The 19525-nt window shown below is 42.8% G+C and overlaps 1 protein-coding gene across 4 annotated transcripts in view; it reads right to left on the reverse strand.

Annotated features, from left to right (window-relative positions):
• LOC139381942 (F-box only protein 11) overlaps positions 1-18305 on the reverse strand; it is a 44944-nt gene extending 26639 nt beyond the window's left edge. For 3 of the 4 annotated variants that reach the window (XR_011628599.1, XM_071125825.1, XM_071125824.1), the window contains exon 1: positions 17991-18305. Coding sequence is in view for 2 of the 4 variants with exons in the window: in XM_071125825.1 (XP_070981926.1) it covers positions 17991-18078 (88 nt within the window). In the remaining 2 variants the exon portion in view is untranslated. The remainder of the gene's footprint in view (positions 1-17990) is intronic. The other variant, XR_011628598.1, reaches the window with a different exon arrangement.
• Positions 18306-19525: the final 1220 nt, after the last annotated feature.

Here is a 19525-nt window from a genome sequence, read left to right on the forward strand (position 1 = left end):
AACCATATCTGCAGGGACATCCTCATCTGGAGAGGAAGAGAGGATAGTCAAAACAACCCTATCTGCAGGGACGTCCTCATCTCATCTGGAGAGGAAGAGAGGATAGTCAAAACAACCCTATCTGCAGGGACATCCTCATCTGGAGAGGAAGAGAGGATAGTCAAAACAACCATATCTGCAGGGACGTCCTCATCTGGAGAGGAAGAGAGGATAGTCAAAACAACCCTATCTGCAGGGACGTCCTCATCTGGAGAGGAAGAGAGGACAGTCAAAACAACCCTATCTGCAGGGACATCCTCATCTGGAGAGGAAGAGAGGATAGTCAAAACAACCATATCTGCAGGGACGTCCTCATCTGGAGAGGAAGAGAGGATAGTCAAAACAACCCTATCTGCAGGGACATCCTCATCTGGAGAGGAAGAGAGGATAGTCAAAACAACCCTATCTGCAGGGACGTCCTCATCTGGAGAGGAAGAGAGGACAGTCAAAACAACCCTATCTGCAGGGACGTCCTCATCTGGAGAGGAAGAGAGGATAGTCAAAACAACCCTATCTGCAGGGACGTCCTCATCTGGAGAGGAAGAGAGGACAGTCAAAACAACCATATCTGCAGGGACGTCCTCATCTGGAGAGGAAGAGCGGATAGTCAAAACAACCCTATCTGCAGGGACGTCCTCATCTGGAGAGGAAGAGAGGATAGTCAAAACAACCCTATCTGCAGGGACATCCTCATCTGGAGAGGAAGAGAGGATAGTCAAAACAACCCTATCTGCAGGGACATCCTCATCTGGAGAGGAAGAGAGGACAGTCAAAACAACCATATCTGCAGGGACGTCCTCATCTGGAGAGGAAGAGAGGATAGTCAAAACAACCCTATCTGCAGGGACATCCTCATCTGGAGAGGAAGAGAGGATAGTCAAAACAACCCTATCTGCAGGGACGTCCTCATCTGGAGAGGAAGAGAGGATAGTCAAAACAACCCTATCTGCAGGGACATCCTCATCTGGAGAGGAAGAGAGGATAGTCAAAACAACCATATCTGCAGGGACGTCCTCATCTGGAGAGGAAGAGAGGATAGTCAAAACAACCCTATCTGCAGGGACGTCCTCATCTGGAGAGGAAGAGAGGACAGTCAAAACAACCCTATCTGCAGGGACATCCTCATCTGGAGAGGAAGAGAGGATAGTCAAAACAACCATATCTGCAGGGACGTCCTCATCTGGAGAGGAAGAGAGGATAGTCAAAACAACCCTATCTGCAGGGACATCCTCATCTGGAGAGGAAGAGAGGATAGTCAAAACAACCCTATCTGCAGGGACGTCCTCATCTGGAGAGGAAGAGAGGACAGTCAAAACAACCCTATCTGCAGGGACGTCCTCATCTGGAGAGGAAGAGAGGATAGTCAAAACAACCCTATCTGCAGGGACGTCCTCATCTGGAGAGGAAGAGAGGACAGTCAAAACAACCATATCTGCAGGGACGTCCTCATCTGGAGAGGAAGAGCGGATAGTCAAAACAACCCTATCTGCAGGGACGTCCTCATCTGGAGAGGAAGAGAGGATAGTCAAAACAACCCTATCTGCAGGGACATCCTCATCTGGAGAGGAAGAGAGGATAGTCAAAACAACCCTATCTGCAGGGACATCCTCATCTGGAGAGGAAGAGAGGACAGTCAAAACAACCATATCTGCAGGGACGTCCTCATCTGGAGAGGAAGAGAGGATAGTCAAAACAACCCTATCTGCAGGGACATCCTCATCTGGAGAGGAAGAGAGGATAGTCAAAACAACCCTATCTGCAGGGACGTCCTCATCTGGAGAGGAAGAGAGGATAGTCAAAACAACCCTATCTGCAGGGACATCCTCATCTGGAGAGGAAGAGAGGATAGTCAAAACAACCATATCTGCAGGGACATCCTCATCTGGAGAGGAAGAGAGGACAGTCAAAACAACCCTATCTGCAGGGACATCCTCATCTGGAGAGGAAGAGAGGATAGTCAAAACAACCCTATCTGCAGGGACATCCTCATCTGGAGAGGAAGAGAGGATAGTCAAAACAACCCTATCTGCAGGGACGTCCTCATCTGGAGAGGAAGAGAGGATAGTCAAAACAACCCTATCTGCAGGGACGTCCTCATCTCATCTGGAGAGGAAGAGAGGACAGCCAAAACAACCATATCTCAGTTTTCGATATTGCGACCAAAACATTGCTTTTGAAACCGTTTGACTTGGCAGTGCAACACACATTTAAAAAAATACAAAGGCAGGGGAATGCCCGTGTGCGTGTAGGGCATATGTCTACCGCTGTGTAGCCGTTAGCGATGTCAATGACAGCCTAACGTCTTCGGGTAGATGGAAATGCAACTAAAAGTTAACTACAAAGTAGCCTCTGCCTACCTGGCAGGTATTTGTATCAATCCAGTGGCCATTTGTTTTGAAGTGTGATACAGACATAGGTGGTAAATTGAATAACAATCACCTACTCCTATCTATACAGAAGTAAATAAAATCATTCAAAATAGGCTGACACCAGAAAGCATGCTTTGGCCACAGATGATCATTAGCTTCTTTTAAAAGAAAAAGCTATAAATGGGTATTTTTCATCGCATAGCATGCAGTCGGAAGGACACACAATTTGGGTAGCACGCACGGCAAATACCAAAGATGATTGTTGAGTTGCGACCATCAATGAAAAGTAGAGACCCAGCCAGGCATTTCGCAATATGACATCATAGTTTGGAAAGCAAATGGCTATTACTGTAAAGAGAAGACAATGAAAAGACTAATCTGTATTTTATAGTTAGCAAAATTCTCTACTTAATTGATTGAACAGCATAAGCCCCCGCTAACGCAACCCTGGACCTCGAAGCCAATTCCATTGCATTTTTTCATTGCTCCCCTCTAATCAGGCACCAATTTAAGCCTGGAAAATCAGGTGTGTGCAAATCATTTTCAGGTAGAAAAGAAAACCAGCAGGCTCCAGACCTCGTAGGGTAAATTGAGTACCCTTGATATAGCCCATCTTATTGGCTCATATCCCCAGTGAGTGCGCATATTCACTATCATTGTTGGGTCAGTGGCACCTGGCTCACCTTCTCGTAGGCCTATTCTATGGATCAGACAACATTGTTTTTATTGATCTGTTTGTCAGTGTCAGCAGAGTAGTCTACCCTGTAAAAAAGACCCTGCTACTGTCTCCAGTAAAATAAAGTAATAGAATTGCATGAAATGTGTTTATAAAAGGCCAAGAAGCGTATCTTATATAGCCTATAGGAGGAATGGGCAACTCCAGTCTTCGGGGGCCGGAGTGGTGTCACTTTTCGCCCCCATCCCTAGCAAACACAGCTGACTAAACTAATTGCTATCTAAACTGAAGACCACTATTAGTTGGTCATTAGAGTCAGGTGTGTTAGCTGGAGCAAAAATGTGACACCAATCAGGCCACCGAGGACTGGAGTTGCCCATCCCAGGCCTATAGCCTAGCCTTACTCTATGCCACAATGCACTCAGCCATGCAGTCTTTTTTGCAAACAGTGATTGGGTTATTTTATTAGTCTAAATTATGAAGATCCGGAATAGTAGGCCATCTTATATAAGTCTGCAAATGCAATGATGCATGGAATGCTTTATCATAAAAGGTAAATTTTTATGGTGAAAATTAGCTTCCCCAACCGTGAAATTCACACCACCTATGGCTACAGAAACACAGCTACCCAAACAGTCTGGCACCACCTCAATTAAAGAGTAACTACACACCAGTGGAGGCTCCTCAGAGGAGAAAGGGGAGGACCATCTTCCTCAGTGAATTACATAAAAATAAAATACATTAACCTCTCTAGGGTACGTGGGACGGTAGCGTCCCACCTCGTCAACCGCCAGTGAAACTGTTCATATTTATATCCAAAATTTACATTGGCGCATTGTGGTCAGAAATGCATTGTCTCAAACAAACATCCGGTTTAAGTGCAGAGAGCCACGTAAAATGACAGAAATACTCATCATAAACATTGATAAACTATACAAGTGTTTTCATGGAAATATAGATAAACTTATAGATGAACCTTAATGCAACCACTGTGTCAGATTTCAAAAACGCTTTACGGCGAAAGCACACTTTGTGATTATGTTAGCTAGCCACAGAAACGCATACAGCCATTTTCCAACCAAGTCATTTTCCAAAAGTCAGAAATAGCATTAAAATGAATCACATACCTTTGATGATCTTCTACTGGTGGCACTCCCAGGTCTCCATGTTAGACAATAAATGTTTGTTTTGTTCGATAATGTCCCTCTTTATGAGCAAAAATCTCCTTTTTATTTGCGCGTTTTGTCCAGTAATCCGAATGCAGAAGTTTTAAAAAAGTACAATAAAAGTTAGTAGAAACATGCCAAACGATGTTTAAAATCAATCCTTCGGTTGTTTTTGTCATAAATAATCAATAATATTTCAACCAGATAAAAGCTTCGTAAATAGGAAAGGAGAAACAAGAAAGGCCTTTCAAAATAATAGTACTTCTTGGTCAGAATTTCCTCGGGTTTTCACCAGCCATTCCAGTTCTGTTATACTCACAGACATTATTTTAACAGTTTTGGAAACTTGAGTGTCTTCTATCAAAATCTACTAATTATATGCATATCCTATATTCTGGGACTGAGTAGCAGACAGTTTAATTTGGGCATGCTTTTCATTGAAAATTCCAAATGCTGCCCCCTACCCTAGTGAAGTTAACATTTGTTTTAAAGTTATCCTTATTAGATAAAACTATACTAAGGATAGTCACGTCATCAAATAATTTATTAAAAAGACACACTGTTTTGCAATGAAGGTCTATAGTAATCTCACCAGCACTCTGTGGGGTAGCACCATGGTGTAGCCGGAGGACAGGTACCTTCTCTCCTCCTCTGGGTACACTGACTTCAATACAAAACCTAAGAGGCTCATGGTTCTCACCCCCTTCCATAGACAAACAGTAATTATGACAACTTCCAGAGGACGTCCTCCAACCTATCAGAGCTCTTGCAGCACGAACTGACATTGTCCACCTAATCAAAGGAACAGATAATGAATCTAGTAAAGAAAGCAGAAGCTACAGCTAGCACTGCAGTGTATAAAATGTGGTGAGCAATTGACTCAGAGAAAGACAATAGTTGAACAGTTCTGAACAAATTCATTTCTTCCAAAATTAAGGGAGAGAGCTATATTTGGTTGTATTATTATAATATTATTTTTTTACTTTCACTTTGCTAGCAAATGCAGCTACCTAGATTAGGATACTCAAACACCCGGCTCAAACCGAGTGGGATGCTATGTTAGCTAGCTGACTATCCAACACTGGACCTCTTCCAAGTCAGTTGGTTTTATTCATTTATTGCCACCGGGGCCAGCCAGTGTAACTGCTAAACTGCTTGCTGATTATACACTGAGGTGCATGATTGTAGCGGGTTTACTAACACGTTAGTCCTAGTAGTTCTAGTTGACTGACGTGACAACGATATGTTATATATTCTGTATGTAGAGGTTAACAGTTATGTTATATATGTTGTGTGTAGCTGTTAACGGTCTTGATACAATATGAAGGTTTGGGTTGGAAACGTTTTTTCGCCTTGCCACAGACAACTGATGTGTTGTGCACTGAGGTCCACAAGCGATGGGAAAAGGTGAGGAGAGCGAGTTGATGAATGCGAGAAGGAATTGTATACACACAATGAGCAGAGTGATTTGTGCTGTTTTTATGTGGCTGATATGAAAGTGAACTTTGCGTGTGCTCAGGGATGTATTCATTCCGCCGAGTCGGTTGGAAAATGTTTCTTAAACGGAAGCAAACAGAATGGGGATAAACATACCTGAATTTACTAACAATTACACCTTAGATCAGCTAGATGCAAGCAAGATTGTGCAAAGCAGGTATTGAATGTGTCACTGTCACCTTGATTACTAAAATTTCTTGACCATGGCACCCTGTAAAGTTTCATTCATAGGCTAGATTGTAGCAACCTAAAGATGGGTACAGGGAAATGTGTGTATCAAGTAGTAGGCCTAAACCTAGCAATGTTTTATTGAGCTGGGTGAAGGGAATATGAATGACAGTCAACCAATATGCTGTGATAGAAATAAGGTCATCCTCATGAAGTATTTTTATCATCGTCCCTCATCTAAAAACGCCACTGACTGCCACACACACTAAAAAAAGCCATAACAATGACATGATGATAGTAAACCATTCATAGTCAATTCAATACAACAACATTTTTCCTGTGACAATGTGTGAAGTAACCTTGTTTATAAAAGAGAACAGGTAAATAAGAGGACAAGGCTAGAATAAAATCGAGGCTAGTCCTGAGAACTCTGCATAGGCTATGACTAATAGAAATGCCAGACTATGGCTGCAATGCAGCGAGCCACATTTCCTTTGCACAGCTCCAAAATCTTTAACAGAGAGTTCAATAAGTCGGCCTGCTTCTCAGATCTCTATGACTGACAGCAGAGTATTTGGCCACATTCCATTCCTCTGCAGTCAAGCTAGGAGTCCCTGCTGTGGATCCATACATGAAGCAGTGAGTAATTTGACTTCCCTGCGCCTGATGGCACTTGACTTCCCATTCACAGCTTCATTAAATAGTACCCGCAAAACACCAGTCTCAACGTCAACAGTGAAGAGGCTAGGATGCTGGCCTTCTAGGCAGAATTCCTCTGTCCAGTGTCTGTGTTCTTTTGCCCATCTTAATCTTTTCTTTTCATTGGCCAGTCTGAGATATGGCTTTTTCTTTGCAACTCTGCCTAGAAGGCCAGCATCCCAGAGTCACCTCTTCACTTCAAAAGGGTTTTCTAACAATCAATTAGCCTTTTAAAATGATAAACGTGGATTAGCTATCACAACGTTCAATTGGAACACTGGAGTGATGGTTGTTGATAATGGGCATCTGTACGCCTATGTAGATATTCCATTATTATTATATATATTTTTTTAACTGTACATTCAAAAATACAAAATATGCATGTGCAAATATCTGAATAAAATTGATGTTTTACCATCTGGCTTCATTCACACAGACCAGTGATCACAATGCTAGCAGCCTACCTATTTATGCTACCTAACAAAAGTAACCAATAGAAAATATCACTTGCATGGTTTATTACTTGCAATGGTGACTTTCATGAATCTGTCTGGGTGAAACCATTGACTACCATGAACCCCCCCTTCGATTTCTCATAGGACATGCACTGCCAACTGAACGTGACCCAGTCTATTGAGAATCAACAGTTGTGCTGAACAGAGCAGGTGATAGAACCCAGGGGACCAGGATAGCATGACCAGAGACACATGGATGGTGATGTGTGCTGATCATAGAATTAGTAGAAGGGGGGAAAAAAAAGCCTTCTCACAACTTGGAAAGATTTATAGTAAGTGGAAAGAAGCATTGTTCTTGTTTGGAACAATCTGTTGACTGCATTTGACCTAATGGAACAGCATGGAAACTTCTCGTGAATATAACAGTGAGGAAGAACCACTGCTCGAGTGACAGGGGGCGGGGCTTGGTGTTCTGGGAAGCAAACTACACAAATGACACATGGCTGAGAGGCCTTTCAGAATATTGCATGCCACAGACTAAATATACTTAGATCAGTTACAAAGATCTCCCTAGAGGGTAGCGTTCAACAAAACCATCCTCTATCCTATCATGTATTTGCAAGCATTTGCAAGCAGCAGCTTCATGACCAGGGCATAAAATTGTCGGGTAGGATTTAGGTATTGACGGGTAAGAATGTCTACTTCACCAGCCACGTTGGCATTCGCATTTGTGAATAGTCAAGTATGGGCATATGTGCGAGTTGCGATTTCTAGCAGAAAAACGCTAAAGTAGCTGTTTTCAAAGTATTTCTGCTGTTTTGTTTCATAGCTGCTTATAGCACAAATAAATACATATCCCACATTCCACCTTGCGCAGCAACAGCTTTGCACAACAGCGTTGCATACTGAGTGAAACGTTGATAGATTCATTTTTGGAGGCGCTGGCACAGACAAACATTGGTCTAATTTACTTAAGTCAGCAAAGTGTCATTGTTATGGCTGTTTTTTGTGCATGTTTCTTGGCTATTTACATTGTTTTGTTTATTGTTAGTTTGAATGTGCTGCTTCCACTGATGGCGAAGAGAAGCTGTCAACTACTAAGTCAAATTCTCACACACCTCGTGGCCACATTACCACGGTAACCTCCCGCCTTTAAAGGAGCTGCTGAACATTTTTTCTCATCTGATATTTGGGTTAAAATAACAAATGAAATTGAGCAATATGCCACATTACGTCTTACTAATACATTTCTTGTTCTGGAAACAATACAAAGAATGGTCATCAGTTTATGTAATTATGGGGGGGGGGATATTTTGGCTGGTTAACAATCTGAGTGGCTGATAGATTTTTTTCATCTGCCTGCCACCATGGTTGAATACAACAAAAAGTTAATTTAGGCCCTGTTCATGACTATTGAACTCTGAGAAGGGATCAGATTCCAGGCTTGACGAACAGGAGCAGGCCGATCAGCAATAAAGAGTTGAGTTGTTTGGGGGCGTAGGCTAATGGCAACGGGAAAAAAATCAAGAACAGCAATGATTCCAGACCAGTCCTTCCCACTACTAAACTTCTAATCCGTGACCTTCACTAGGTCCAAAGACCATTACATCATCAAAACCACATCATAGTTTCAGAGGCAGCAGGTCAGAATTTCACCGGAAAAAGCCACGTCTTTGGCCTGGAAGACATGGTACAAACGATTCACAACCTGACAATGATAATAGCCTGAATGGTCAGTTGTACAAACAAGATATGGCAAATCAGCTGGCTTAGTGAACTAGGCTACCCCTCAGGGCATCAGGGTCAGAACATCTATGTATGTGTCACACAGACAGACCCTGTGAAACCTTCCCTGTCAGTTTGTATCAAGCCTAACCATAGACACACATAGGCTACATCACATGATAGGCCTATCAAGAGGCATATAGATAGATATATATGGCTCTGGGCCAATATACACTGTGGCAAGTTTATTAGGTACACCCATTCAAGAAAATGGTTTGCTCCTACAGACAGTCACGAGGCTGTAGTTTGCTACATAAAGCAGGCAGACAGGAATTGAGGCATTCAGTTACTGTGTAGATTGAAAGTAAGAATGGGCAAAACGAGTGACCTAAACGACTGAGTGTGGTATTATCCTCGGTGCCAGGCACCAGTAACTCAGAAACGGCCTCCTGGGCTTTCCACGCATGACAGTGTCTAGGCTTTACCGAGAATGGTGCGACAAACAAACAAACATCCAGTCAGCAGCGCGGTGGGGCAAAACAGCTTGTTGATGAGAGATATCAAAGGAGAATGGCAAGGATCGTGCAAGCTAACAGGTGGGCCTCAAACAGGCGAATAACGGCGTGCAGAACGGCATCTCGGAGCACAACTCATTAGTCCTCGTCACGGATGAGCTATTACAGCCGACAACCACCCTGGCTCCACTCCAATCAGATAAAAACAAGAAGCAGCAGCTCCAGTGGGCACGCGATCACACCACTGGACAATTGAGTGGAAAAACAGCACCTGGTCCGACTTAGCGTAAGTAGCATGAGGCCATAGTCCCATCCTACCTGGTGTCAAAGGTGTAATGGTGTGGGGCAAGTTTCTGGCAGATGTTAGGTCCCTTGATACCATTGGAGCAATGTTTCCATGCCCCAGAGAATTCAGACTGTTCTGTAGACAAAGGAAGCCCCCGACCCATTACTAGAGGGGTGTACCTGAAACTGAGTATGCATACATACACACACATACACATACATATATATATATATGAGACAGTCTGCTGTTTCCTGAGGGAATGAATCCAATGACAAAAGTTGGGAGAGATACAACAGATTAAAGTTCAGCCTTCTAGCAATGTTGCACAGAGCCTTCTAGTGTCTATCATAGTGCAAAGCGTATAGGCGTATGCACAGCAGTGTTCTACAGGGTCACGTTAACGCACAATTCTTTGTTTTCTCAAAGAAGAAAGATAAACTGCTTAAGATCTAAAATGCTTATTATTGTAATTTCTAGTCGGCTTCAGAATAATTTTGTGCTTCAGTTGCACTTCTTCACTTGGATGAGAATTCACAAACTGGCATTCTATCAGCATTGTGTAGCATACTTTTGTCCGGTAAAATGCAAGATTAACTTCAATAAAAACATTAGGAAATGTAGCTGGCTACATTCTATGATTAACATTAGAAATATGATGGCCATGCATCATTTGCAAAAAAATACCTTGCTTTTTCATTGTACGCTCATTTACTTGTGTGGCTGCTAGTCAAATAATGTTGCACTTCTGTTGTCATCTGATGAAAATTAAGTTATTTTCTGCCAAATGTGTTGCACTAATGCATTTTCTGTTGAGGAAAGCTATAGTTGCACGCTAGGGCCTAAAATTGACACCCGCGGGTAGATTTTGGCATTCGCAGATAAGATGTCTATTTCACCAGCTCTTTGGCGGGTGGTCAGGATGCCACAGAGTGAGCACTTCACTTGTATTCGTTAATAAAAATAGTCAAGTATATTGGAGCATTTATTTTACAAAGTATTTCTGCCATTTTGTTTCATAGCTGGTAAATGAATCGTGCAAAGTCAAAGAACTATGAATCCTATCCCACTTCGAGCTGCAACACTGCCTGGTTCGGGCCTGTGCACAAGTGAAGAGCGGAGTTAAAGATTTGTTTTTAGAAGCGCTCTGCACAGGCATAAAAGTTGGTATAATTTACATAGTTTTGTTCATGAGCTAGGTTGTTTTTCAACGTTTGAGTTTAAACTGCTAGGAAAGAGAAGACAACGCAGCTATTAGACAATCTCACAGGCACAAGACTTGAGTTGCATTACCATGGTAACCTATCCCTACAGTGAAGCATGACAGTGGCAGCATCATGCTGTGGGGATGTGTTTCAGCAGCAGGGACTGGGAGACTAGTCAGGATCGAGGGAAAGACTAACAGAGCAAAGTTCAGAGATCCTTGGTCAAACCCTGCTCCAGAGCGCTCAGGAACTCCTACTGGGACAAAGGTTCACCTTCCAACAGGACGACCCTAAGCACCCAGTCAAGACAACGCAGGAGTGGCTTGGGGACAGGTCTCTGAATGCCCTCGAGTGGCCAAGCCAGACCCTAAACTTGAACCCCATCGAACATCTCTGGAGAGGCCTGACAATAGCTGTGCAGCGACGCTCCCCATCCAAACAGAGCTTGAGAGGATCTGCAGAGAAGAACGGGAGAAACTCCCCAAATACGGGTGTTCCGAGCTTGTGGCATCATACCCACGAAGACTCAAGGCTGTAATCGCTGCCAAAGGTGCTTCAACAAAGTACTGAGTAAAGGGTCTGAATACTGATGAAAATGCACTGTATATGGATGACATAAAGCCAGGCACATTTAACAGTTAGGCTATTGATTTATAGACCTAATCAAGTTGGGGTTTGCTCGATCCTCAATTTTCTTATACAACTAGGCTAAGCCCTAGTCGCACAGGACTAGTAATACTAGAGAATGTTGGTTATGTAATTATTACCCCATAATTCCGTTATTCCAGAGGATGACTCAGGATGACTTAGTTTTTTCCCAAATTGCCCCCTGGAATTCCTTCTTTTTTTGTCAATTGAGCCAAGGCGATAACTGGGCTACATTGATAATTAGAGCTTGGTTCCCATGTTTCTAAACCGTACCAAACCATCTTTGGATAGTGTCAACAAAATATTTGAACTGAGGAAGTATAATCATAATCACCCTCACCAGCAGCATACCAGCCGGCGTACCACCGCTGGCTTACTTCTGAAGCTAAGCAGGGTTGGTCCTGGTAAGTTCCTGGATGGGAGACCAACCAGATGCTGCTGGAAGTGGTGTTGGAGGGCCAGTAGGAGGCACTCTTTCCTCTGGTCTAAGAAAAACATATCCCAATGCCCCAGGGCAGTGATTGGGGACACTGCCCTGTGTCTTTCGGATGGGACCTTAAACGGGTGTCCTGACTCTCTGAGGTCATTAAAGATCCCATGGCACTTATCGTAAGAGTAGGGGTGTTAACCCAGGTGTCCTGGCTAAATTCCCAATCTGGCCATCAAACCATTACGGTCACCTAATAATCCCCAGTTTACAATTGGCTCATTCATCCCTCTCCTCTCCCCTGTAACTATTCCCCAGGTCGTTGCTGCAAATGAGAACATGTTCTCAGTCAACTTACCTGGTAAAATAACAGATTGATTAAAAAAGATTCATTAGGATATTTTAGACATCCGCAGTAGACGTCCTAAATGCCCCCCAGCCTTCAAATTAGTTTTAAGGCTGTGGATGCGAAAGTGAACTTTCCATTTCAAAATATTTAGGCAGTTGTATGCTGCTTTGTGATCCATTTACAGCAAGGGTTACATTAAATATGCACAATATTTTTTACTGATGCATTTGCCAATATTCAATTAATACACACAAAACATATGAACAAAAGCATTCACTGTGAAAGTTGATGTAGGCCTTCATATTTAGGCTATGTATCCAATCAGTTAGTTTTCTTGCTCAAACCACGAGCAACACCTGTCAAACTCAGACATTTATCTCAAAATACAGGGATGTTGATTCGCATGGGACTGGTATTATCAGAGGACCTTGGAGTTTGCCAAAAACCATTTGATTATTCTGGCTGGATTTGTAACTCTTCTGCAAAGTACATATGATTGATATGGCAGATTCGGACGGGACAAAAATTACGGTTGTGGTGTCTTGTGCCAATAAAACTAATCCCGTCAGAATAGGGCTTAAGGCAAAGACTTTTTCCTCGTCTCTGCTGCTGCTGCCTCCGCTGCAATAAAAGACAGTACTGTGCAGCCGTCTTCATCGACCTTGCCAAGGCTTTCGACTCTGTCAATCACCATATTCTTATCGGCAGACTCAGTAGCCTCGGTTTTTCTGATGACTGCCTTGCCTGGTTCACCAACTACTTTGCAGACAGAGTACAGTGTGTCAAATCGGAGGGCATGATGTCCGGTCCTCTGGCAGTCTCTATGGGGGTGCCACAGGATTCAAATCTCGGGCCGACTCTTTTCTCTGTATATATCAATGATGTTGCTCTTGCTGCGGGCGATTCCCTGATCCACCTCTACGCAGACGACACCATTCTGTATACTTCCGGCCCGTCCTTGGACACTGTGCCATCTAACCTCCAAACGAGCTTCAATGCCATACAACACTCCTTCCGTGGCCTCCAACCGCTCTTAAACGCTAGTAAAACCAAATACATGCTTTTCAACCGTTTGCTGCCTGCATCCGCACGCCCGACTAGCATCACCACCCTGGATGGTTCCGACCTAGAATATGTGGGCATCTATAAGTACCTAGGTGTCTGGCTAGACTGTAAACTCTCCTTCCAGACTCATATCAAACATCTCCAATCCAAAATCAAATCTAGTCGGCTTTCTATTCCGCAACAAAGCCTCCTTCACTCACGCCGCCAAACTTACCCCAGTAAAACTGACTATCCTACCGATCCTTGACTTCGGCGATGTCATCTACAAAATAGCTTCCAATACTCTACTCAGCAAACTGGATGCAGTTTATCACAGTGCCATCCATTTTGTTACTAAAGCACCTTATACCACCCACCACTGCGACCTGTATGCTCTAGTCGGCTGGCCCTCGCTACATATTCGTCGCCAGACCCACTGGCTCCAGGTCATCTACAAGTCCATGCTAGGTAAAGCTCCGCCTTATCTCAGTTCACTGGTCACGATGGCAACACCCACCCGTAGCACGCGCTCCCAGCAGGTGTATCTCACTGATCATCCCTAAAGCCAACACCTCATTTGGCCGCCTTTCGTTCCAGTTCTCTGCTGCCTGTGACTGGAACGAATTGCAAAAATCGCTGAAGTTGGAGACTTTTATCTCCCTCACCAACTTCAAACATCTGCTATCTGAGCAGCTAACCGATCGCTGCAGCTGTACATAGTCTATCGGTAAATAGCCCACCCAATTTGACCTACCTCATCCCCATACTGTTTATATTTATTTACTTTTCTGCTCTTTCACACCAATATCTCTACCTGTACATGACCATCTGATCATGTATCACTCCAGTGTTAATCTGCAAAATTTTAATTATTCACCTACCTCCTCATGCCTTTTGCACACAATGTATATAGACTCTCTTTTTTTTCTACTGTGTTATTGACATGTTAATTGTTTACTCCATGTGTAACTCTGTGTTGTCTGTTCACACTGCTATGATTTATCTTGGCCAGGTCGCAGTTGCAAATGAGAACTTGTTCTCAACTAGCCTACCTGGTTAAATATAGGTGAAATAAATGTAAAAAATGTAATATGCTGGTTAATTTTGCTGTTATGCACATAGCAACATTGGAAAAGGTGCCAATTCTACACTGCACTGAAGATTACGTTTCAGAACCGTGGACAGCAAATGCGGGGGAAAGCCCATGTTATAAAATTATTTATTTATTAGCGTTGCACCATCATTATTATATAATATAACTATATAAAATGTCAGTATCACATGTATTAGAGTGATGGACTGTGCCATCCCTGTGGCCTCCGCAATGGATTAGACCACTGAGTAAGGCGCGAATCAGCTGGGTGTCTTGTGCACCATGACAAAATTACAACTGCTCAACAAAAAAAATCTCGGTCGACTAACAGCCTATCGACCAAACAATCTACCAGTCGACTAAATGGGGTCAGCCCTACAAAGGACACGTAGTGTGTCGGGTTGTGCTCCACCTTCATTATAGCATCAACAATGTATCATTACTGGGGAACAAACCAAGACTAGAGATGGGATCCTGGGGGTGGTGGGGAGTAGCCAGAATAAAGACCTCGATAGGAAGAAGCTGGGTTCACTTACTAAAAAGACAGCCAGGGTCAAGCTGCATTGTTCCTGTCATGGTTCCTGTGCCCCACTAGTTAATCATCCAACAGATCAATGGAAATTGGCAACAGAGGCACATTTATGATTTTGCCAACATCAGCTAAATTACATTTCAGGTCTTTAGGGTACAAAAGTAAAGGAAGATCTAATATAATACCAGATACATGGATTGTAAACAGTTTAAGAGGTGGTAGTAACAAAAACAAAACAGTGTTTCAGGCCGATGAATGCAAATGTCTATATGTAGGCCTGTAATCTGTAAATGTAGCCTAGGGCTAATCTCTATTCCAGTGTATGCCCTTCCACATCTGAAGTAGACCGAGCCCAGTTCACAAATGCCAGTCGCAAACATTCTTATTGAATTTCATGTTTCCCTAAGACTGCATTTAGACAGCAGCCAAATTCAGATCTTTATTTCATTAATTGTTTTTTCAGTTTTGAAAAAGATCTGATGTGAAAAGATCTGAGGTGAGTTTAACAAGGCTTCTGTTTGCAGTCAACATTTTGCCAGAGTAACAATTTCAGTTGAACGATTTGAATACACATTCCAAAACGTTAGTGAAACATCACTACATCACTACAAAACTACTTTTTGTAAGGATTACTGACTTTTTAGCACAATATTCAAACTGAAAATGATTTGGCAATTCCTACTAAATTGAATTCCTACAATTGAAAGTCTACATGGCCACTTAATTATTTTTAGCGGCAGTTTAGACCCAAAGCAGACACTTCCATTCGCCACATACTACCTTCTCAGACTGTTCGCAAACGATTTCAGACTGTCGCGGCTAAAACAAAACAAAAAATGGAATATGTACGCTAATGTTAGTCAAAGTTCACTAACTATTTCCCCTGTTGAACGGATCTCTGATGTGATTGGTCAAAAGACCAATTAGTGGGAAAATATTAGAATCGTCAGCCTGTCTAAACGCAGCATAACTAATTAGAATAAAATATTTTCTAACAATTGGAGGTATATTTTTTACCAATCAGAGCAGCTTTTTAGCTAATAATTGCAATAACATATCTGTAGATTGTGGTTACTACATGCTGTGGCCACTGCTATTGAGGCTACTAGCGCTGTCTCTGCTCCACACTCCAGCACAATAAGTGGCGGTAATACATCAACGAAGGATGCTAACAGCCCCCCCCAACAACAACAAAATAACCACAGGAGAAGGCTGCTAGGTAGTGTCCTTTGTCCCCGCCGACATGTACTGCTTTCCGGCAGTTCTGTTAACAGTACGGTAAGTAGCTAACTAGCAGGGAAACGGGTACACTGTCATTCGCCTCCCGAGCACTGCTTTCCCGCAGCTCTTAACTTTATGGCGCGCAAAGTAGCTAGCTAGTGTAGCCAACTCAACTACCCTTACCGTAACATTAAATTAACTGGGAAAGCACTGCTCGGCAGGCGTTGGCGAAGGACACTGTGTCGGTGTCCTGGCTAGCAGTCGTTAATGGCAGTGTCCGCAGCATGTAGTTAATGTGGTAGTGGGTGTGGTATGGAGTAAGGGTCTGCAGATGGATGCAGACTAATTCATAATTGCCCAAAATATCAGAATTGGGCTGCCTGTGTAAACGCAGCCAATATAGCCTAGTTAGCAAAAGTTACATGCACCTCTGCAATTCAAAGAGGCCTCAGATCACCATTTGAACAGCTGCCTTGACTATGTTGAAGCTGCCTCAGCTAACGTTACTACTAGTGCTGGCTGTCACTTATCCAACAAGTTAGTTAACTAGTCACGTTCATTTATAGTTATTACAATAACGTAGCTGGCAAATTGACTGTAGTAAACCTAGTTTTATCAAGCCAACTGAATCACCTAACGTTAGCACTCACAAAAAGCTCTGCTGACGTGATGGTCGGTCCCTTCAGGTATTATTTCCCTGCATTTAGAAAGTCATCTTTGTCTAAACATCAGTTGGCAAAGTACCGGTAGTGAGCCTATTTTTGGAGATTATCGCACATGGAACATAAACATTGTTTACCTTTGAAATGTTATCTTTCGAAAGATTGCATGGTTACCACATTGCTAACCCACTGTGCGCTTCGGGACACAACGCCAATGGGTGTCCGACCGTCAGATGTCCATCCCAACACAGCCAGACATTGATAGTGATTTACGGTGGTGAGACGCCGCACATAGACAAAATGGATAAACTGGCTAGCAAATTTAGATGCGTCAAGCTAATTTAGCTAACTGTCTAATTTATCTTATGCGAGAGTAACGTTAACCACAACTAAAACGTGATTTATTCAGCTACTATGTAGTTCATTGAACTATCCATGCTGAATATAGTAACCAATATTATTCTCTACAATTTGTGACGTGACTAGATAGCCACCTAAACAATTACCTAACTGCTTTAGCTAATGTTAATATTAGCTAGCCAACACAAACAACTCGTCTCCAGACCAAACGCAACTTTGGTTAAGTTAATAACAAGTGAAGGCGTAATTAGAAGAAAGTCAAATGTGCCGCCAATGTGCTAATTTAACAACAATTGTAAGTAAATGTGCACTTTGATACTTTCCTAAGAGCTATTCAAACAAAGGCGTAGTTCCTGGCTAGTTGTCTACAGATAACGTCATCATGGGTTGCCAATTTGCTTGTTACGTTAGCGTACTAGCCAGCTGGCTAACTTTACATGCTAATAAACACTAGCGAGACTACCAAGAAATAGAAAAAAAACTACCTCATGACAAACTCGTGGGCTAACCATTATTAGACGTGTATTATTATAGTCGTTGGTGCGTTTGAGCAATCTAGCTAGTTAGCTGGCATTCTTGTACGACCTGTAGTCTAGTCAAGATCAGCAAGGATTCGCTTAGGTCTAGGAACAAACCAAGCCAAACAAAGCGCGGCCTAAGAGATTGTCGACAGAACAAGAAGCCTCGGCGTTTCCTACAGTCTCCACCAAAAGGGAAAGACGTTTTCAACCCATTTTTTTTTAAGCCACGGCTATATTCAAACGTTTAATTTGGGTCAACAAGTAACCGAACCAACGTATTTCTGAAATGGTTTAAAATGCGCCCAGTTAGCTTAGAGGTGACGTTACATGCATTACCTCTTTCCTGGTTGTTCCTTTCCGGCTGTACCGGGCGCGGCCTCGACACTCGCCTGGGTCTTCTGCTGGTTGCTCTGACGGAGTTCATTTGCGGTGTTTAGACTAAAATAAATCAAACCCTTCTCTATAGTTGGAACGACGTCTAAGCACGCAATCTAAAATGTTTTTTTCTTAAACATTGCGCAATAAGTCACCCCTTTCCTGCGGCTCGGGAAAAATATATATTTTTGCGTTGCCCCTGCAACCCTTGCTCAGCTCCGTATCACTGTTGCAGGAGGAGCCATTAGCACACAGCGACCGTCCGACAACAAGAACATCACATGGGAAGACTATCCACCAATAGCACATCGAAGTAGGCCGTTTTTTTTCTGCCACTGCAAATAGGAATGTGTGTCTGTAATGTCTGAATTTGACTGACTGAGACTGAAACAAGAAAGGCTATTATGGACTCAATTTACCTTCTGAACTATTGCTATTATTAGCCTACTGTAGCCTAATAATCACGATTACCTGTGTGTTAGTACTGGTCTGGAACCAAACCCTGCACACCCGTGGGTCTCCTGTACAGACCAGTCTACTGAATCATAAAAGCATGTGTTCTGTGCAGGGGGGCTAGTAGCCCACAATAGGACTGAAGAACAAAGGCCTATATGGTTAATGAAGCCCAAGCCATGGTCTATATGGCTAATGAATCCCAAGCCATGGTCTATAGGATTATATATGGCTAATGAATCCCAAGCCATGGTCTATAGGATTATATATGATTAATGAATCCCAAGCCATGGTCTATGGCCTATATTTGGTTAATGAAGCCCAAGCCATGGGCTATAGGCCTATATATATATATTTATTTATTTTTACCTTTTATTTAACCAGGTAGGCCAGTTGAGAAAAAGTTCTCATTTACAACTGCGACCTGGCCAAGATAAAGCAAAGCATTGCGACAAAAAACAACACACAGTTAAACATGGGATAAACAAACGCACAGTCAAGAACAATAGAAAAATCTATATAGAGTGTGCGCAAATGGAGTAAGGAGGTAAGGCAATAAATAGGCCATAGTAGTGAAGTAATTACAATTTAGCAAATTAACACTGAAGTGATAGATGTGCAAGTAGAAATACTGGTGTGCAAAAAAAGTTAATAAAAACTATTTGGGGATGAGGTAGGTAGTTGGATGGGCTATTTACAGATAGGCTGTGTACAGCTGCAGCGATTGGTGAGCTGCTCAGATAGCTGATGCTTAAAGTTAGTGATGGAGATATAAGTCTCCAATTTAAGAGATTTTTGCAATTCGTTCCAGTCATTGGCAGCAGAGAACTGGAAGGAAAGGCGGCCAAAGGACATGTTGGCTTTGGGGATGACCAGTGAGATATACCTGCTGGAGCACTTGCTACGGCTGGGTGTTATGGTGACCAGTGAGCTGAGATAAGGCGGAGCTTTACCTAACAAAGACTTATAGATGACCTGGAGCCAGTGGGTCTGGTGACGAGATCATACAGGTCGCAGCGGTGGGTGGTATATGAGGCTTTGCT

Source organism: Oncorhynchus clarkii, chromosome 23 (assembly GCF_045791955.1).
Source record: "Oncorhynchus clarkii lewisi isolate Uvic-CL-2024 chromosome 23, UVic_Ocla_1.0, whole genome shotgun sequence".
In the NCBI taxonomy this organism is placed as follows: Eukaryota; Metazoa; Chordata; class Actinopteri; order Salmoniformes; family Salmonidae; genus Oncorhynchus; species Oncorhynchus clarkii.